This window comes from Gambusia affinis, linkage group LG23 (assembly GCF_019740435.1).
Source record: "Gambusia affinis linkage group LG23, SWU_Gaff_1.0, whole genome shotgun sequence".
NCBI lineage: Eukaryota > Metazoa > Chordata > Actinopteri > Cyprinodontiformes > Poeciliidae > Gambusia > Gambusia affinis.
The window spans coordinates 11449416-11470843 of NC_057890.1; the positions used below are offsets into that span (position 1 = coordinate 11449416).

Genomic DNA, 21428 nt, shown 5'->3' on the forward strand with positions numbered 1-21428 from the left:
CAAACAGTACTTCTTGTTTGTCTGCTGATCTTCTGCATTGATTTTTACTGTAGTACAAAAGGTTGTTTCTGTGAATTAATTTAAGGATTTCACTGCATTTTGAAAATTATTTTTTGGTTTTTATATAGTGTAAAATCCAAGGTGAGATATTTGTTATGACTAAGACACTTGATATGATTTTTCAATAATGTGACACAGGTATGATAAACAAGTAATCTTTTTTATGGTCCTCTTTAATCATCATGAGTATGGCAATGTTATTATCAACGTTATATTGATTTTTGGGCCTTTAATAATGGTATCTTGATGTATTGTTAGAGGAATAAACCAACAGTGTTGTTTTTATACCTAAAACCTAAGATTATGATATAAGATCATTCTTTCCACTGTTGATTAAAAAATTTTGGTTGTACTTGGTTTGATGTTTAAGTTTCTTACCTATGGCCAGGAATATTTAAGTTGCCAAATTCTAGTTACCAGCCAGTTGCTAAGTGTATTTCTCCTCATGCACTAATGCATGTTTGTACCTTGTTGTCTTTTGATCAGTGCACAGGAAACAGGTGTTCCCTCTTCTCGTAAGCTGTTGGTTGCACTCTATCTCTTCATTAATTGCGTTTATGCATATTTTGCTCTTTATAGGGCTGACTTTTGAATTCTGTTCATATTTCTTTTTGGAGGTTAGTAATCACATTTCTGCAACAGAATGTGATTACTGCCTCCCAACTTTTGTGTGGAGAGGGGAGGCTGTGTTGTTGCTGCCACATTAACTACCCTAACAGCGAGCTCCCCTGCAGGGTCTGTGTAATTCTTCCCACCCTGGCAGGCTGACAGGGAGTCAGGCATGGACAGTAAAGGCTGCTCCCCTGGCAGAGACGAGGCCATGGTTAGTACTCCGTGGATATGGGCACTGCTATGGATCATTACATTCCTCAGTGGAGCAGCTGCCGTTTGTGTGTACGTGCAGACTTCTCCACTTGTGACAAAATGAATGAAGGAGAAACTGAAGGCAAGAAAGGCCATTAATATTAATGTTATTTTGTCCCATCAGGGTTCCGTTTTTTTTTTTTTTGTTTTTTTTTGGACAGTTCGGTTTAAGATGCCCCCACAGTTTTATGAGCCACTTAATCTGTGTAAATCCTAATAGTACAGCAATTAGAGATGATCGATCTGTGGACCAGCGATTAGAACTGGACAAGTTTGCATTGAGCGTCTCTGATTGATCAAACAATGAAAAATCTTGTTTGTTTTCTGATTATTAGATACAGCAAAACAATTAACTTCTGTAATTTTCTGTCTCTTTAATGTGTTGTGTTATTTATAGAACTAAAATTATCAACAGGCCTGACATCAGAAATAACTTTGACATTGGTCCTCTCCTGTCTAAAAATTGACCTCCAAAAGTTTTGAAAATAATTAATATTTTAATGTTGTTGTTCTTGTTTCACTCCTTGCATTTCACATTTGGAAATAAATGTTGACTGGTTTACGTCACGTCTTCATTTACAGCTAGATTTTATTTCTGCATGTTTTAGCTGACATCACTAAAAGTCAGACTTTTTACTGTCTTTGTGCTGCAGGCCATTTCCATTTAATTAACCTTTGACAAAACAATAAAGGTTTTCATTTTCTAAACAAACAGTGGAAGTCCACATTAAATTCTCAAAGAGTAGTGGGCTGAATTAAAATTGTGTTTATCTGCAGACAGAGAGATAGCCGCTCTGCTATTACAGCAACTGCCATTTGCAGAGTGGGCTACTGCTGATCTCCACAATTATAGTGAGTAATTATTATTATTAGAGATGTAAGATAGATTGGTTAAGTGGCAAACTGGAAGATTCTGACTTGTTATCTTATTTGCCAGTGTTTGAGTTGCTCAGAGGTGTGTGATTTGAAAAGTTTGCCCTCTCTCTGTGTTTACATGAGTGTGTCTGGGGGATTTGAAGCTGCTTTCCTGTTCCTGGGCCAGCTATTAGTCACGCAGGAGTGGCTAATCTGTAATGGCTGCTGTCACAGCTCTGCTGTCACAGCTCTGCTGTGGCTCCTGGTGATGGGTGCATCGTGACAACCGTGCACGCACGCACACATCACGACGAGCCTCCAAAAACACATGGCGCAAAAGTTCAAAACTAACAGATATGTGCACACACACCGCTTCGCTTATCCACAAAGAATCATCCAGTCGTCTAGTGGCATTAGGACTTCTGACAAATTCTCCAGCACGAGTCATCATTCTGGCTGCTGGTGACATGTTTCGAAGTTGAAGACCTGTTGTTACATTGCACAGCAGACTTGATCTGACCCGACACTACCAGAAAATATAGTCCATCTTTTCCCTCTGAATGTAGTAGTGTGTTAATCTGTCTTCAAAAGTTGTTCTGACACAGTCCTGAGAGGTCTGGAAAAGTGAAAAAAGTGTTTTTCAGGCGCAGAACAGAATGTAGAAAGGAAATGGGGAAGAGGAAAATACTTCACATCCTTATTTTGTGGATCATTGTGTGCAGGATAAATATCTCTACCATCCAGACCACGTGGTGGATAAAGTCGAAGAATAAATTGAATGGATAACAATGTTGTGCTTCAATGTTGGGTGCTAATTGTAAAATATCTGAAATAAGCTCACGGGAAAGTTTATGAAAGTCCTCCATTACTAGGGATGCCATGATTTTCAAAGAACCTAATGGAGTTCAACAGATCAGTGTTAGCCCCGCCCCCAACCCCGCCGCAGATAAAATCATGTCATGACGAAACTGCAGGAAAAGGAGTTATGACATAATTAAATACGCATTTAACTAATTACCTGCATTGGCTATTAAACATTCACATTTTAATGATTTGAAAACATATTTGTGAAATTAAATGTCTGTTAAATAAATTTAAGCATATAATTAAACACCTGTTTATTTCATGGTACATTAATTTAATGATTTATGTGTTTTGGCCCTTTTAGCTATCCACAATTTGTAACCTAGCTCTTATTAGCTTTTTGACATGTTTTATTCCCTGCAGATGTCTTTGCTCATTTAAACAGTATGAGCTGCTCTTGTCCACGCTGTCTGGAATTGTGTTACTTTGTAAATATTGTGAGCTTAGTGTTCCTCTGAAGTCCAGATTCTGACCAAACCCTCAATAATGTTAATTAAAGGAAACATCTGTGCTGTTCCTTCAGCCACCTGTATGATGAGCTTCTCTGCTCATCATTTCTGTGTCTCCCTGCCATAAAAATAAAGAAGCAAAAACAAACTCAGTTTAATGTTAGCTTTGATGGTTCAGACCATCAAAACTGACATGAACTTCACACACATACACACAAACATACAGCCACCAAGTTCACTTCAAGTGTGTGTTGTAAAATACAGTTTATAAAGTGAGCTTCCTTCCTTCATTCTTTCCTTCCTCCAATCGTCCATCTGTTTGTCCATGTGTCCATCCTTTTCTTTGCCTGTCAATCCATGTGTCTCTCTAATGCAATACATCCATTTTGTAATCCATTTGTCCAGTCGGTGCTTTCTTTCCAGATATAAAACCTGACCTCTGTAAATATTAGTTTGATTGTCATATTATTTTCTCCCAGCATTGTAACGAGCTGGCAGATTTTTAAACAGGATTCTGATAATATGACTCTGCAAAAGTGCAGCATTTTGAATTGACAAATGTGTTGCTTCAATGTCTAAAGGAAAAGAAACAAAATGATAACCTGCAAGCTAATGCTCCTTTGCCTCTCTCTTTTCATTTAGAGCACTGTGGTTGTGGAAAAGTCCATCCAAGACCTCATGGGCCTGATGCAGGATCTGAGTGCGTACTCCAACCAGTTCCTGGAGATGGTCTGCGACAAGCTCAAAGAATACAAGGAAATCTGCAACACAGCCTATAGGTAAAAAAAGAAAAAAAAAAAAAAAAGGAAAAGGAAGGAAAAATGTAACTGTGAAGTGTTCTCCTTATGTTCTCCTTTGGGACCAACAAACACCTTTACAGGTAAAGAAAAGCCAGGAGGTATGGTGGAGAAAAAAAGAGTGATAAACTGCTGAGGACAAGCAAGAAAGAACTCACTGGGATCCCATCTGGTCTGGGTCACAGGTCATTCTCTTTGGGGCCCCTAAGCAATAATGCCAAAACCTGCAGAGTGTGTCTAAGTAGTATTTTCTATGGCCAGTGTTTGATGTAGAGTGTGAATTTTATTGCAAACCTATTTAAACCCTTGAACCTTTTCACACATATTTCATAGGATTTTTTTAATGATAGAGAAGTGTTTTAACATAAAACAAAAAGCTGAAACTTGTTTTGGGGAATGCCTCTCCCAGATTTAGGAAGGTATACTACAAGAACATTTAGAGAAGTTTAAGGGCTACAAGTCTAAATTCCTTTATTCTACTATTTGAAGTTTGAGTTTTTCTGGATTCATGTGTTTGTCTTTAGGGGTATAGTCCAGTGTGAGGAAAAACTAACCATCAGTGCTTCCTGGGCTAAAGATGAGGACATCAGTCGTCTCCTCCAGTCTCTTCCAAACTGGACAAATATGGCGCAACCCAGACAGACAAGACAGAAGAGGGAGGATGAAGAGGATTTTACACGGTATGCACTGAACACAATCAGGCGTAAAGAAGTTATTAGGACTCAACTAATAACTTTTAGGAATGTTATTTAAACATTATTAAACCTCTATTTTGCTTTTAATCAGAAATAATACCCATAAAGAAGTCATGATTGCTCTTTTAAGCACCTTGGATCTGTAGGGAGTGAAGAAGAAGAAAATACCAAAAAAATAAATAAGTAGAGGAACTGAAAAGGAGTTTGAGTCTAATCAAAATAGCCTTTGAATGTGCACCTCTGCAGGGAACAGTGAGGCTCGTTGAAGTGGAATGGTAAAGTAAATAAATAAATTGGTTATGTGGCAGAGAAAGTCAGTCTGTTCAGTGCTTTCTGCTTCCATCTCTTACGCTTGCTTTTTTTTTTTTTTAGACCCAAACATACAGAGCAGCTCAGAGATGGAAAAGGAAAGAGGACCATCAGGGTGTTTGATTTGAAATGCTTTCATTGCTGTGAAATGGTGGATTAACCCCTGCACCGCTGTCAGCCCTGTGCTTTACTAAAGCTCAGTTAATAAGCTAAATATGCCTCAGTCTTAGTCAATATATTCAATCAATCAATTGATTGATTGAATATATTCTGTCATTTTTTTTATTTTTTTATTTTTTTTAATTTGTCGTTTGAAAGATCTTAAATTTGTGGGCATCCTGGTGGCCCTGGAGGCCAGTCCATATGTCTGAGTTTGTGGTTCCTTTATTCTCTAATATTATCAGTTCTTTCCATCTGTCTTTTCTGTTTTTAATCATCCTTCAACCACAAGTCATTTTAAATAAAGTCCATCTTTGTTCTCATCACTTCATATGTCTTTTTTGCAGTCTTTTCTAAATGCTCTCGTTTTTATTTTCCCTCCCAACAATTCAAAGGAATTCTCAAAATACCTTTTTTTAATTTTAATATATTGTCATTCTACACTCAGGCTTCCAACTACTTATTCATGCACTACCATGTTTTACTTATTCTTAAAGGTCAAAGCAATAACTCACTCCTACATTCCTAATAAAATCAACTTCATATTATCAGAAATCTTACTGTTATACGTATATGTATGTTTGCTTTTATTCAGTAACTCCTCATGTTTTTTTTCCCTTAAAAAATGTGCTTCTTTTAAAACATTACTAGAATTAAATATACCTTTATCCAGAGAATACAACATTGATACCAACTTTGACCATAACGTCATATATCTGCTTTTAAAGGAGATATTTTTGGGGAATAACACAGAAAGGCTTTCCATGCACCTCGTGCACCTCAAACGTTGCAATCACATTGCAAAATTTTTATGGATTTTATGTGAATCGTATGGTAGACCAACACAAAGTGGGGCTTAACTGGGAAAACAATATGTTATTTTCAAAATGTTACAAAGAAAAGCCATAAAAATATCTCTGCAACCTGTGGAATTTGAAGTCTTCAGTGGGATTTTTCTGGGTTTGAATTCCAGCCAAAGGTAATTTGGGCTGGAGTTTAATGTTCTCCCCCTCTTCAAGTGTTGTTTTTTGTCAGGGTACGCTACCTTCCTTACACAGTCCAAAAATCTGACATTCAAAGTATGGGCATGTGTGCACATGGCTGTTTGTCCCGTGTGTCTCTGTGACGGATTGACAACCTCTCCAAATAGTATTCTGCATCTTACTGAATAAACACTGGAAATTAGCATAATCCCACACATCATGCTTACCTGCATTACGTTACTGTGGTCATATACTTCGTATATTTATGAATAATTGTGTGAGGAGCCATTTTTTTTTCTTTTTCAGCGCTGCTTTTGCTAAGGAGTCCGAGGTCCTGACGGGGAACCTGGGAGACAAATTAATCCCCCAAAACGAGATCCTGCGAGATGTCAGCGACCTCAAGGCTCTGGCTAACCTTCATGAGAGCATGGAGTGGCTCGCTGGTCGCCTGAGGTCGTTCTTCACCAACCTGCCTCAGATGTTCAGTGAGTATACCTATTAACAGTTAAACCAGAGTCTTTCGACAAACTTAAATTATTTATTATTGTTTACAAAAACCAACACAAACGTATGCAATGCTTTCCCCGCGTATGTCTGGCACAATAACGCCAACGCAGACATCTGTTGTTGCTTATTCCTTCTGCAGAAAACTCTGTATTGTTTTGAGTTTGACTTATTAAATGCAAACAATCTTTTACTTTACTTTCCCCTTTGACTCCTCATATGCTTTGTACGGTAAATAACTCAGGTTTACCGTTAGATTTACACGTTATTTTATAGTTTTCAGAATGATATTGTCAGATTACAGGACCTGTGTGTGAATAAAGTTTTTTCTCATTTGTACATGCATTAAGTCTGTTGCAACACCTCTCATCCGTTCCTCATTATATTCTCGTTGGTATGTATGAAAAACACTCATTACCTTCTTCACTGGAGTTGTCAAAGAGCCCTCTAAACACGTATGTGCACGCAAACTCCTGTTATGCTTGGTTCTACTTGTCTTCGATTGTATCACCTAATCAGGACTCATACATTCGCTCAGAGATGAGTCATCACCTACTATATCATTAATGTCTTTCTATCTCTCCTTCTGCGTTCCCCAACGTGCAACATTTATGTCCCCTTGTTCATCACTTGTACTTAGATTTTGTTGTCATTATTAATCTAAAAGTATTTTTTACCTTGAAGTTTGTTGAATATTTAAAAAATGTGCTCTGTTTGGTAAATAAACTGTGATCAGAGTTTGCAATCTTTAGAACTGTTGAACCTCATTCAGACACAAGATTTTGGCGTTCTTTAACCTATGAGATGAATGGAAACAACTAAATATGCCACATTTTTACACAAGTAAAATAAACACTTATTTTACTTTGAGGATTTGGTTGCACAGTTGGTATAAAAAATCTGGAAGACTTCATTTTCTTCTGTAACAAAGTAATACATTTACTATATAAGGACTTAGGGAATTAAATGCTGCCAATATGGCTTACTGTCTAGGGTGGTTGGTGGCACTACAAGGGGGAGGAAATAAAAATTGATATAATAATAAAATAAGACACCCAATTGCACTCTTAAGTGCAATTGGAGAATCTGGAAATATGTATCGTTTATTTACATGTTCAGTCAGTGGAGTTGGAAATCTGGAAATGAAGAAAAATAATTCTGTACAGCACAGGCACTATGTGAACGGTAGGAAATGAATTAGTGCTAAATTAAGGGTTATTTTCTGTGTTTTTATTCAGTCTGTTCTGCTTTTGAACAGCTCTAGTTCAAAGTTGAACTCATTTAGGTCAGTCAGAACTCAGCATTTCTCTTTTCTTGGATTATTTAAAACACAGTTTGAGATTTCTGAAACTTTTATCCTAATTTGGAAAACACACAAGAAAGAGCATTACAAATACATTCTTGGCTTTGTACAAGTTTAGATTGATTTTTCCACTTGACTCACGCTGCTTTTATATTATGTTTCTAATGAATTACATTGGGAAAAGCTGAATTAGCTTTGTTGGGGAAGTGGCTGAATGCTTGGCTGAGTGAGGGGCAGCAGAAAGAAAGTCTCGCCCAGGGCTCTATTTATTTAAAGACAGCAAATGTGTGCTTGTAATTCTTAATTATTTCTTGATTGTGAAAGGGCTGTAAAAAGTGGAGGTTGGTTTGTTTTTCTACTTAGCAGCTAAAAACCACCTGCATAAAAATAAGCCTTAGGAGAGATATATGGTTCTCTATCATTGAAGGTGTATTTCTAAACCTAAAAAGGCTCATTAGATCTTCAAACTTGTAACTGCAAATCAGTTGAAAAACACTCGTTCCTTTTATTTATCTTTTTGATCCCTAATTTGAATTGGTGCTCAAACTTATTTAGATCTTAGATCCAGCCCTAAAAATGTGACAATGTTTTGGTTAGAGATTTCTCTCTAAAATATTTACCTTTGATTTGAATTACTCTGTAGTTGTCCAAGCTACAAATCTCCAATTTTGAATTGATGAGAATTGATCTAAAAGAGAGAAATGTTGATAACCACTTAAAAATCACAATGAGTAATACCTGGGGTGCTGACCTATCTGTGATCTGCTCCTGTAGCTAAGATAAGAACATGTCTGCAAAGGGCACTGAATAGATTGGAAAAAAATTGTGTCAAAAAAAAAATCCTCATCTGATAAGATTGCAGATGGTTGTCAGAATTTGGCTTCAACAGCAAAAATCTTTAGTATCAACCTGCCATGTGCTAACAGACCAAGCTGTCCATAGTGACATGAGAGTGAAGCTTCTTGGCGCTCTCTTAATGCTTTTTAACACTAATTTTTGTATCCCCTCATCATGCAAAAGTTAGTAATTTTCATATATACTGACTCAGAATGGGTTTTACCCAAATCATCGCCCTATTTTATTATAAAAATTGTTTTGCTTTTGTTTTTTGTTTTTTTACAGTCCTCAACTTTGTAGTGAATGGGTTACACTATATGTGAAAACTTTTTGGGGTTCGCTGCCATATCTAGGTGTGCAGTCAGAGAGAGTGGTAAATTATGCACCTTTCTGAGAGGAATAAAGAGACCTTCAACCTTTATCAGCCTTTGTCACAACTCTCTGGCTTCAGACTTCTGATTGCTCATTGAACTCGCGCTATTTTGCCACTCCATATCGCAACTTCTCTTCTAAAAATGAAATAATTAAATATGAAATATTCTTATTTGGGTTTGACTTTGTCACCGCCGTATCTCTCTCTCTCTGTGCACTTCCTCTCCCTCTCGCCCTGACGCCAGCTTTCTTCGTCTTCTCGCAGATAAGAATTCAATAAAAGTGCGGGAAAGGGACGTGACATAATTATCATTAATTCCTGCGGGTGGCACTAATGGGAAGGATAGGGCAGTAACTTATCATGCTGGGACAGCGTCCTTATTGTTCATTATTTAGTGTTTGGTGAGCTGATGGCGGACTACGTGTACATGGGTTTGCTTGGATGGCGTGTGCTTGTGTGTGTACACAGCCGTGTGCTGTGTGAGATGGGACAAAGCTATGGCAGGGGGAAAAAGTGCCCACCTTATCTCATCCTCCAACCCGCCACCCCCGCATGGCTCACGTCTATTTCTCTCCAAATTGGATTTTATATTACAAAAGCAGTCAGGTATGAACAAGTCATTTTCCTCTTCTCTCCTTGTTTTGCCATTTTCTTTCTTCCCAAATCTCCACGTTTTTTGCTTCATTCCTTTCTCGTTCCTTTTATTTTCTTTTTCTCCCTCCATTTGCCACATTCTCCAGTTGGAGACATTTCTTGTTTTTACTCAAAATTAAAGTGTGTTTTTTTTTTCTTGAATATCAAAAGAATTTTTATAGCTTCAACTCTCTCACTGATGAATCAGTTTTTGTGTGTGCACATGCAAATTGAAACATCTTTTGCATTTTTTTTCTCTGAGATTGTTATAGATGTCTTGAAAGCAAAGAGCCTGCATGTGTGTGATAGGTAATGATGTGTGCAGGGATGTTGGTGATTATCTGGTGGGCAGCAGGAAAGGATCTGATCATCTGTCTGGTTATAGTACTGGTTACCTCTTATCTGCTCTCACAATATTTATTCAAGAATACAAAGGCTTGGAAGGCAGCATCATCATGGCGGCCATTTCTGTTGCAATATTATTATCCAGATTGTATAAAATTACAACAGCAAGCTTCAAATGATGCGTAGTTGTTAAACACTTTTCACAATTACCAATTCAGTAAATGTGGCCTCCTTTACCCAATACCCCTACATATGATCCAAGACAACCTAGTGCCTTCAGAAGTCCTTAAAAAGTAAATAAAATGCAACTTATTCTCAGTCTTATATAGGCTTTTCTTAGCTTCAGCCTCTCTAGTCTCAGCTTAAGTTCAGCGGTTCTGTTAAGACTTCAGGTGTTTATTAGAGAACATCAGTGAACAGGTCAAGGGTGAAGTAGCGCAGGAAGTCTAAAGCAGGGTTAGGTTGGATACCACACAAAGTACTTTTTAGTCCATCCTCTGAAAATAGAGTAGTGTGAAACTGCAAACCTACTCAGACTTGACTGCCTAGCCATGGTAAGCCTGGAGTACCTACAGAGATCCACAACTCAGGTAGGACATGGTTTAGATGCTACAGTGATTAGTTATGCAATCCACATTTGACTTTTATGAAAAAACTACAAGAAGAAAGTCATTGTTCAGGCTATGCCTTGAGAAGTTAACCCTTGAAAAGAAGGTGCTCTGGTCAGATAAGACCACTATTTGATTCAGTGTTTTGGCCCATATGCATTGGTGAAATACCAGCACTACCTGAAAACCCATCCAAGTTGTGAAATTGGATGAAGCGAGCGCCATGTTGTGGTTACTGTGTTATTGATCAGATGTGAGGACATGCAATTCCATCAGAGTTGACAAGAAGATGGATGGAGCTACTTAGAAGGCTATCATGGAAGAAAATGTCTTAAAGGCTGTAAAAGACTGTGGTGCAGCTTCACTTTCCAGTAAAACAAGGATGCTAAACATACAGTCAGATCTGCAGTGAAGCGTTTCATAACAAAGGGTCAATATATGTTAGAATTTTCTTGTCATTTCCAAACCTCAGAAGAAATCCTATATGAGACTCAGTTGTTTTGCAAAGAAGAATGGCTTAACAATTCACATTGTAAATGTGTAAAACTGGTAGAGACAACTGGTTGTTCTACAAAGTCTTGTCTTAGATTGGGCAGAATAGAAATACAGACTACAATCCTCAGATATTTATTAGTAATTTATTTAAGCAATACATCCATTTTTTCTTTGTCACAATTTTGCTCTGGTTCCTAATAAAATATGTAGACACAATTTAGTTTGTATCATGAAAAATGTGGTATGAAGACTTTATCAAGGCTTCTTTTGTTTTATATGTTTGAATTGAAGACCTCTTGCCCAGCAGCAATTTTTAAACATGTGGGCAGAGAAACAAACCTTCAGCTTAGTCTTCTGGGTTTCATCCATGTGGCATTGTGGTTTCCTCACAGCAAGATGTTCTCTTAGGAATAACTCATCTCACCCACAGCAAGTCCATTGCTTTCTCCTTTAGCTGTGTTCTTCCTCTGACTTTGTTTGACAGGGAAGTTAATTAAGATGTTGTTCTATTAAGTGCAGAGCCCAGGAAGACTAGTCAAAGTTGGAGACGATGGTCTTGTATTTATATCATCACTTCTTTTTCTTTGTTCACTCACTAGCTTTCAATTCATCCCTGTTTTTTGAGAATCATTCTGTATTACAAATCATCTAGACTAATTGCGGATTTCTATTCGTCTGCTGTTTTGTTTCCCTGGATAGAAATTCATAGTTTAGTTGCAGATGTTCTTCACCCACCAGAGGCAGCAAAATAAATAATGTCTTCCATTATTTCCCTGCCAGTCGTTCAGAAATCATTCATCACTAAACCCCTGCAAGACGTTGTCTCCTGTTTTTTCCGAGTGTGTGTGTTTCATGACTCTTGTGGAGTGTGTCTTGTACTTTTCCATTTTTATACATCTCCAATCTTCTTGCCTGGTTGTTTTTGTTTTTCTCAAGATGATGCGTTCTATAACACCTTTCTGTAATGCAGGACAGGGAGGGTAAAATTAGGCGTATAACATTACATGTTCCTTTCTGTTTGCATGCTGTGTGAAGATTCTGTGCCTGATCTCCTTCTTTAATGTCTCCCACCCTCATCTACTGCAGATGGTGAGCAACAGACGTTTGCCTTAGATGAAATTCAAAAATAATTGGATAAACGCAGACCACAAACACACTCACGCATATGCGTGCCGCTGGGATGCGTGAAAAGACACGGATATGCACATACATATTCTCATGTTCAACCACGCAGATAAAAACAAGTCGTAACTAAGATCGTTTGCAATTTGGTTATAGGGAACTGAATAAGCAGAAGAAAAAGAGCAGAAAAGTTGTCAGTCAGGACCAATGAGTCGTCTCCTTTTGCCCGTCTGTCGCCGACTCTAATGGTGCCCCTCATGCTGTGACACCACCCTCGCATCATCAAAGCGGCATAGGCCTGCAGCAGTAGGAATCTGAGTGTTTTTTTTTAATGTGTGTGTGTTTGTGCTGGTGCATTTCATGGACACCCCCTGGAGAGACCTCCAGCTGTGTGTGCCACAGTAATCCCTTTTTTTCCTCTGTCAGAGTGACTGATTGTAATGCACACGAGAGGAAACGGGCCTTCAAGTCACTTTCATGCATATACCCATGTGCATATACATTGACACTTTGTAGGGGAAAAACAGCCCCAGGACCAAAGCTTGTTACACATGTCCTTTCCAACAGATACAACCACAAGCCAAGAGAGAAAATAAGATACACTGAGCCCTGAAGAGTTCACAATGTTGTTTCCGTAACATGTTATTTAATCCCAAAATGAAAAATGCAACCTTTTTATGTAGCCATCCTAGTGGTAACCTAAGAAAACATATGGCAAATAACCACTGCATCCTTTATTTGCCTCTAATGGATGCAGTGGTGGTAAAAAAGCTTGTTTATACCCTCTCCCTTGGTGGGATGGTGGAGCTTTATGGATGCATCTGAGCTGTTCTTTTTGCAGGGTTCAATGATAATACAGAAAACATCCAGATGGACTTTAAAAACACCAGAGAACCAAGACTACATGCCCTCTGTTATTTCATATGTTCAAAATAAACCTCACCAACTTTTAGATGATGATTTGGTTGCATATTTGACCAGTCTCCATGAAAGAAGTGATTGAACTTTGTAAAATGTGTTGGTTTTCGGTCAAAGATTGTCATACTACCTAATCAATTTCATAACCAGGTTTGATGTGTGTTTGGGATCTTTGTCTTGATGAAAAAACCCAGGTGTGTCCAAGTTCAGCCATCCAGCTGTTGCGTTGAGGCGAATTTGTAGAATTTGGAGGCAGTCCCCCATCATTATTTTTTCACCATTGTACTTCCTGTAGCAACACACTCCCACAAGATGTTTGAAAGGCTCACCTTGACTACTCCAAACATACTTCCTCTCACTGTGCCACATAGCTCTTGGGGTCGAACACGGAGATGCTAGCAAATAATGCTTTCCAAGTCTCAAGTCTTTGAGGGGGAAGTCCAAGTCAACTCTTTAAGGCACGAGTCTAAGTCAAGTCTAAAGTCTTTTATTTTTGCCACTTGAGTCAGCCTCTAGCTTGTGTTGGACCCTGAAAATTTTTCAAATTCATCATTAAAAGCCCAGAATGTTGAGATGCTTTCTGGTGCTGAGTGCATGTAAAGATATTACAAGCACTGTAACATTACCTGTCAGTAGACGAGAATGTTCTAATGTACAAAAAATATGTACATCCACTGGAATAATAATTTAGGATCCGTGCAGAAACAAAACAGATAAGTACTAAAGGACAGCAGAGGGCTGGACTCATAAAAAGTTTTTTTCTCTCCATCATCGGCTGGATTTTATATGTTTAAAGAAACCAGAAGCTTGTCTACATTCAGTTAGAGTTTGACACAAAGTGTTTTACTGCCTCCACCTGCAGCAAGTAGTCAAATGAGTCTGACACTGCACCATTGTGTCCTCCCACACACTGCACACATGCATTATCAGGTTTACTCAAGGAGACTGTTAATTAGCATGTCAGCTTACACATACAGTGCATACATACATTGAATACATTTATGCACAAGGCCGACACATAACAAACATGCAAGGTTTTAATGAGAAACAGTATTCCCTGCTTTTTATCTCTCTTTGTCAGTTGCACAAACTGTAAGAGCAGCTGTCACCAGTTTGTCACTCGCAATGCTGGCTGTGTTTGCTTTGTTGATTGGAAAGGCAGAGCATACACCTCGCTGCTGTTTTCTCAAGGCCATCGGCTTCTTATCTTGCAAAGATTCATTTAAAGTAACTGCAGTACGGGCAGTAAAACATATTGAGCACATGCAAATTAGGATTTGACATTCTTGTGGTTGCACTCACATCCCTAAGCAGTGGAATAATGGACATAATCTTTGAAAAAGGAAATCCTGCCATATGAAAAGACAGGAACAGTTTATTTGGTTTATCCTAAGCTTACTGCTATTTTAAAAATCTTCATCTCTTTGTTCAGGATGTCTTGATATCCAAGAACAGTATCATTCCAACATTGCCTTACATCACTTCTGATACTGTATTGTACACACAATATAACCCAGGCTTTTGAATTAATTAATTTTAATATATGAAAAAATCCCACTGCTTGAGTTCCATGACTCTCATTCGCCATATGTGAACCATTACTACAGAAGCAATGCAACTGTGACTCAAATATAGATAAAAAATGCTTGGTTGTCTCCACCTATGATGATTCACTCACCTCGGCATACTGGATGCTTGAAGCTTAAAGTAAAGCTCACAGCTTGCCCTACTGTATGGCATAATTTAGGGAATATTTGTTCTAACACTTGAAAGCAGTAATTACGCATCAAAATTTCATTCTGGGCACCCAGTTTTTTAAATTTCATTTTATTTTTTAAATGAAATGTTCTAATTTAAATACATTTTTATCTGTCACAGTTTATACAGAATGGCACATTATTTCAGGTTTTTAGTAGTTCACCACTATTCCGGGCTTCATCATACATACGTACGTGGGCGTGTGTGTGTGTGTGTGTGTTGATATGTACCAGCTTGCATTCATCTGTGACCTTCGGAAGGGCAGAAAGAATAAGTAGGGAGGTGGCTTTGACTGCGGCACATCGATCCTGGACCCCTGTATTCTCCTGCTCAACAATCACTTTCTGTTCACACACCCACACACGCACACACGCCTGCACGCACGCATGCACGCATTGCTTACACATCCACGCACGCCTCATTGGCCAAATAGACTTACATATGAGTGACGGGGCCAATTTCTCTCCTTTTCCTTCTCTTGTTAATTTATGGCCATTGATCTACACTGAGCTGAATTTATGCTCATCATGCTCTCAGACTCTTTCTCACATTCACACAAGCACAATCGGCTCTTTTGTGTCGCTTACAATGCCGTACAGTGACACATGCTCCTGCTGCCTCAGCACAAGTTGTGTGAAGAAAGTATGGGAACATGATGAAGGACTCGGCAAATGTGTGAAGTTGAACTAAAGGTGCTGCTACAGTTGTGGAAATGAGCTGGGGTCATTTACGTTTGTGCTATGATATCCCAGTGAAGTGCTTGTTAGATTAAAGGTTTTCACAGTAAAAAATAAACCTGTTGGGGTTTTTTTTCTGTGACAAAGCCTAAGCAATATTCAGGAAGTCTGATTTCTTGTATCTTGTTTGCTTGTACTCAGGTGCCTGTCCATCCATTGCAGACAGCCAGGTGCTTGGTGAGAGTGAACGTAGCAGGGAGCAGATTCTCCAGACTCTGAGCGATTTGTCTCGGGGCTTCCAGGATATCGCTGACCGTTGTCTGCTGGTGTTACACCTGGAGGTCAGGTAAGAAAACAAAACTTATATTCTTCCACCCTAGACACTGTGATGTTATTGTCTTGTCCTTTCAGTCAAAAGTTCATATATATTTGTGTCATATTAATTTAGGGAATTTAGGGAATTTAACGATTAAACGTTGAGTTTTTTCAAGGGAAATGTTTACATGTTTACTTGTGATCTATTTTTGTTATCGCTGGAAAATCGCTTTTTTTTTTCATGTCTACATTGACTGTGTTTACTGCATATTTGCATTTGCATGAACATAACATTACTGTTTTGATATGTTATGTTTTGTCAACCTTTTTCAACACAGCAGCACAGAGAACGTGCTGTCAAGTCCAGTGTGCAAAAATGATTTGTCCTCATAAATGAATTCTCCAGTTCAGAACTGCACTGTCTTCAGTATGTGTTTTGAATGTCAATGTCTAAGTTAATTTACCACACCATATACTTTTTCACTCCCGTAGAACCACTAATAGTCTTCCATCATCCTCTTCTTTTTCCATCCCTCTCTGTAGTCCATTATGTAGCTTATGCAATATTGTTGATGATTTCAGTCGAAAACCCTCCCTGAGGCTGATGCCTAGCTATATGCTACACTCCATTGACTCTCCCCATCTAGCGAATTTCCCCTGATAGTGGTACCAGCTAAATGAAGCCACGAGGAAGAAAGAAGGAGGCAAGGAAGGGAGAGAAAAGGGAGGAGGAGAGATGAGTGAGGTTAAAGTGGTGGGGGGTGTTAACGAAAGGATCTACAGTAGCTTAGTGGGGGAAACGATTGAATTGAGAGGGAGGGATGGGAGATGGAGGTATTCAATATGCAGTGTGTTTTTTGGCTTTTGCCGAAGGGGAGAAGACATTTACCCATATCATTTTTATGTTCTTCCACCCTAGACACTGTGATTAAGGAATTTAAAATGTATTGACTTCGTAAGTCAAGATGGCCCTTTATGGTGCTAAAGAACCTCGGACAAAAATGTTAGACTAAAGAGAACATAGAAAAAGAGGATTGAGGAAGTAAATTCTACATTCAGAATGGCATTTTGGTGTTTGGCCTGATTTAGGAACCTTAATATTGTATTTGTTGTTTTTAGTAATAACTATGATCTATTAGCATTGGAGCGGTGTGTAGCTGCTAGGATGAAAGTCAGTTGTTGCAAGTTTGAGGTCTTGGTTCTCAACCGGAAAAAGGCACGCTGCTTATTCCAGGGTTGGGGTCAGATTCTGCTTCAAGGAGGTTCAAGAAAATGATAGAGCAGGTGGTCCATGGATAGATTGGGCCCTTATCTGCTGCAATATAGTGAAGAAAGAGCTTATCCAAAGAGCAAAGCTCTGGATTTACTGGGCTATCTATGTCGCAACTTTCATCTATTGTCAGGAGATTCAGATTATGATTAAAAGTATGAGATCCTGGATCCAAGATGCTGATGTCAGCTTGTTTCACACCATCGCTAGACTTGGCCTAAAAGATTGGGTGATTAGCTTTAAGTAGAACTGCTGCTCCTCCACATCAAAAGGAGTCAGTTTAGGTGGTTCAGTCATATGATTGCTATCTCTCATGAACACTTCCCAGGTTCTCTCGTCTTGTCCCACTGAGAGAATTTTGCAGGACAGACCCAGAGCTCAGAGGAACTACACCCAATCTAACCTGGGAGTGGGTCAGATGGGGTGTAGAATGAACCAGAGGATGTCATTGGGGAATGTCAGGGTTTTTCTTCTGGACCTTTTAGTCCCTTTACCCAATCTCTGATAAGTGGCTGGCAATGTAAATGGATAATCTCTAATGATTGATATTATTTTTCAGTTTTCTTGCTACTATATAGCATTCTCTTCTTCAGGGAAAAACAATATACTTTGCTCAACTATAACAGTTATCTTTACGCCCTTTTATTTTGCTGAGCCACCAGCAAAGTTTTTTTCCTCGTGATGTGCCCAGCGATTTTTCTCCGATGTAGGGGTGAACCAAAGGTCAGGTAATCGCATATCCTTCAGGACTTTTCTTTGCAGGGAATGTCACTTGCAAATGTCCAATTAGAAATCTATTTGAGGCAACTGTCCAATTATTTTGAGCCCCCTGACAAAATATGTTAAGGAGCTGTAATTTTTTACCTACATTCCTTTCTTTTTAAAGTGCATCGTCTTGACGGCTCTGAAAACAATGTTGTCGTTTTTTAGGTGTAAAACATACATATGCTAGTGTTAAAAATATATATATGGTTACATAACAGTATTGAGAGTGTGCTCTTTATTTACACAAGGTTTTTGCTTTTCTTTTAACACCCTTAAGGAAAATGTTTCATATTCAGGGCTGTTCTCCAGCACTCTCTGTGGCTTAACGATATCCAGCAGTGATGTAGTTATAGTTGAATAAGTGGATTTATTCTGAATACTTATGAAACTGAAGAATTTTTGTATAAATTATAGAGTTTAAAAGCAGGTAGACAGTTCACATTATAACTACTTAATTCTGATTTAGAAGACCATTATAATAGCAGCAGGTGACTGAAACGTTCTTGAGGGATATAATTGTAAATGATAGTTTGAGGAATGAAGTGCATTTAATAGCTGATTAAGTGCAAAGCTTTACAATTGAATATGCTTCAAGATTGGTCTCTGGTCTTGTTTCTACTCCACCCCTTTGTTTTACTCCAGGGTACATTGTTTCCATTACCTGATCCCCCTCACCAAGCAGGGGAACTATGCCATTGTGGCCAATGTGGAAAGCATGGACTACGACCCCCTGGTGGTCAAACTGAATAAGGACATCTCAGCCATTGAAGAAGCCATGGGAGCCGCTTTGCAGCAGCACAAGTTTCAGTATATATTTGAAGGTAAACTGGACCCTGGTAGAAATTTCAAAAGGTGAAATTTACTGCCTTACTTTGGCATTCCTTTGTAGTTTGGAAAAGTGTGGCGTTTATTTTCATTGTTTTCCGCATCTGGATAGAAATGGATAAAGAAATTGGTATTTGGAAAAATGTTAATACTTTTAAACTGTATACCTTAACCTGTTCTCTAAAATCAGTTGTCCATAATTTTAACCATTTGTTATTTAAATTATCCTTTCAAGGATGGAGAACTCTTGAAAAAAATTAAACAAATCTGTTGGAACCCTGACTTTGCCCTCCATTTTTGAGAACACTTGAAATGTTTTGTTCTTCTTTAGTAAATAGTCTGCTGTTTTCATCCAAATTAAACCTATGTTGTTGGGGTTTTTTTCAGGTCTTGGTCATCTCATTTCCTGCATTCTAATCAATGGGGCCCAATACTTTAAGAGAATCAGCGAGTCTGGCATCAAAAAGATGTGCAGAAACATCTTTGTCCTTCAACAGAACCTCACCAACATCACCATGTCCAGAGAGGCCGACCTCGACTTTGCTAGGTAGCTCTACCTCATTTTTTTCTATTATCAGGAAGTGTTTTATAAAAAAAGAAAAATAGCTTACCTGGAGCCCTTACAGCACCTTTCTTCAAGGACTAAGACAGCAAATGTGTAGTTGCAGTTACAGGCTCTAAAAACTTCAAGACACATAAGGGGCTTTTGGAGATCTTCAACATGGGAGGTACTCAGTTTCTGTATTCAAAGCTTTTAGAGATACTATAATTTTAAAACTCCTCCGGTATAGCTTCCTGTTACTTCAGTACGTGGAGTTTTGGGTCAGAATTTCTTTTGACATTTCATGATGTAAATATAACATATCATTTTTCCAAGTTCCGAAAGAAACATTGTCAATGCCCGACAGAGGGTCAAGCAGCCTGTCAGCAACACTGTGTTTTGTGTCCAAGACGTTGTTTGTGAATCTGTCATCTATGTGAGTGAAAGGGTCATGCAAAACATGACGAACTGAGAGAGACCTCAGGTTTGGGAAGATTTTCATTAACTCTTAAGTGTTTTGTAAGGGAAGTAGAAGAGATGGCTGAGAGAGAAGTTGGTTGAAATGAGCATGTACAATATGCAGCGATGTCAGCAAAAAAGGGGCATTTATTTAAAGATAAAAGTTGAGGAAGGAACATTAAATATTCGTTTTAAAATTAACAGCCCGAAAATGCACCGTGACCTGTTGTAGGGTTAATTAGCTTCTTTCAACATCCCTTAAAACGTGTCATATTTTTTTTGCGCTTTGGTGTTTGTGTGCCAGCAGAATTTGGGTATTATTATTTATCCAATTTGGTATAAATGCGTTCCAAAAAAACAAACTAAAGAGGTAAAGTGTAATGACCTGAACTGTTGTGGACAGTACCGGATGTGGAGGTGATTAGCATGTTATTTCTTCCTCCTGTCAGCTTTGATTACGGTGGAATGGGGGTGATGGCTTTCTGTGTCTTTTCTCTCTTTCTCCTACTCTCCTGATTACGAGGCGTGGGCGGTGTGGAAGTGTTGATTGGGAATTGCAAAGCTCATTGTTTACACATTCATGGCTTTTTGGATTGGCCGGCCTCCGGCTCCTAGATACAGACTCTCACAAATGCATACAAAACCCCCACATACACACACCTGTAGTGTAGCCCTAACTCCCACACATGCAAAAAAGTAATAATAACCACACAGCAGCACATATATACATACCTGACCAAAGCATTTGTCACTAGTTAAAGTCTCAGCAGAGTTTAACAAATTGTAGATACTTACAGACGTAGTTCTGGGTTTTGTTTTTTTCCTACATTGCCTCCCAAACAACATCCTGGCATAGAGATGCTGTTGATGTCACCTATTCATATTGGCTGAAAAATAACTAATTTACTGTAGGACTCTCTATTTAACAGATTTGTAACTGAGTGTGTAATCTGGTGTTGTAAAGCATTGCAGTTTTGAATTAAAGACATTAAGAAAGTTGGCTTTGGTTAACCGGAATCAGCAGTGATTCTGCTCCAACAGTCTGGTTGGCCTACAAGAAGAATATTTGTTATTACCTCCCCTGGAAAGAATTGATGGCAAATAATCAAAGGAAGAAATCACAGCAGGATGTCTGCTTTACAGACTGGCTGCAGATGTTTCCCAGTTTAGCCAGGCTCCTGTTTCTGTTCCAGTGTGTGTGCTTGATCATTTGTTCTTTGTGTTTTGGCTGCAACTGTGTGGACAAGTCCTGCACAAGAGCACCATAACAGCCAATGATCTGAGTTAAAACTACAGTAGGGCCCGGTTGTCAGCACTGCAGAACAAATAGGCATGCACACACACACACGCACGCACACACACACTCTCAATACTTTTTGCCTTTCCCATAGAGTGAAAAATGGTGAGGAAACAGTGTCACCTTGTGGTGGGATCCTGGCTTGCATACTCTAAAAAAAAAAATAAAAAAATAAAAAAATGAAAACTTACAGTACATCCAGTTGTAAATGTTGCACCTGCTGGTATCACCTGAATGTGTTTTTGTGCATGCGTGTGCGTGAGCAGGTGTATTGGTATCATCCCAAAGCAGTCTCATGTTGCTCAGTCAGAAGTTTGGCAGCAGCATAAGCTTGTATGTCAAGGTCAA

At 38.6% G+C, this 21428-nt stretch overlaps 1 protein-coding gene across 4 annotated transcripts in view; it reads left to right on the forward strand.

The window, feature by feature from the left end:
* exoc4 (exocyst complex component 4) overlaps positions 1 to 21428 on the forward strand; it is a 114285-nt gene that overhangs the window by 83653 nt on the left and 9204 nt on the right. The window contains exons 14-19 of one of the 4 annotated variants that reach the window (XM_044108430.1): positions 3735 to 3871; positions 4414 to 4569; positions 6342 to 6520; positions 15810 to 15954; positions 18601 to 18779; positions 19171 to 19330. In XM_044108430.1, the coding sequence (XP_043964365.1) occupies positions 3735 to 3871; positions 4414 to 4569; positions 6342 to 6520; positions 15810 to 15954; positions 18601 to 18779; positions 19171 to 19330 (956 nt within the window). Of the gene's footprint in view, positions 1 to 3734; positions 3872 to 4413; positions 4570 to 4675; positions 4860 to 4956; positions 5379 to 6341; positions 6521 to 15809; positions 15955 to 18600; positions 18780 to 19170; positions 19331 to 21428 lie in introns of those variants that run through there. The other 3 variants (XR_006369810.1, XR_006369811.1, XM_044108431.1) reach the window with 3 other exon arrangements.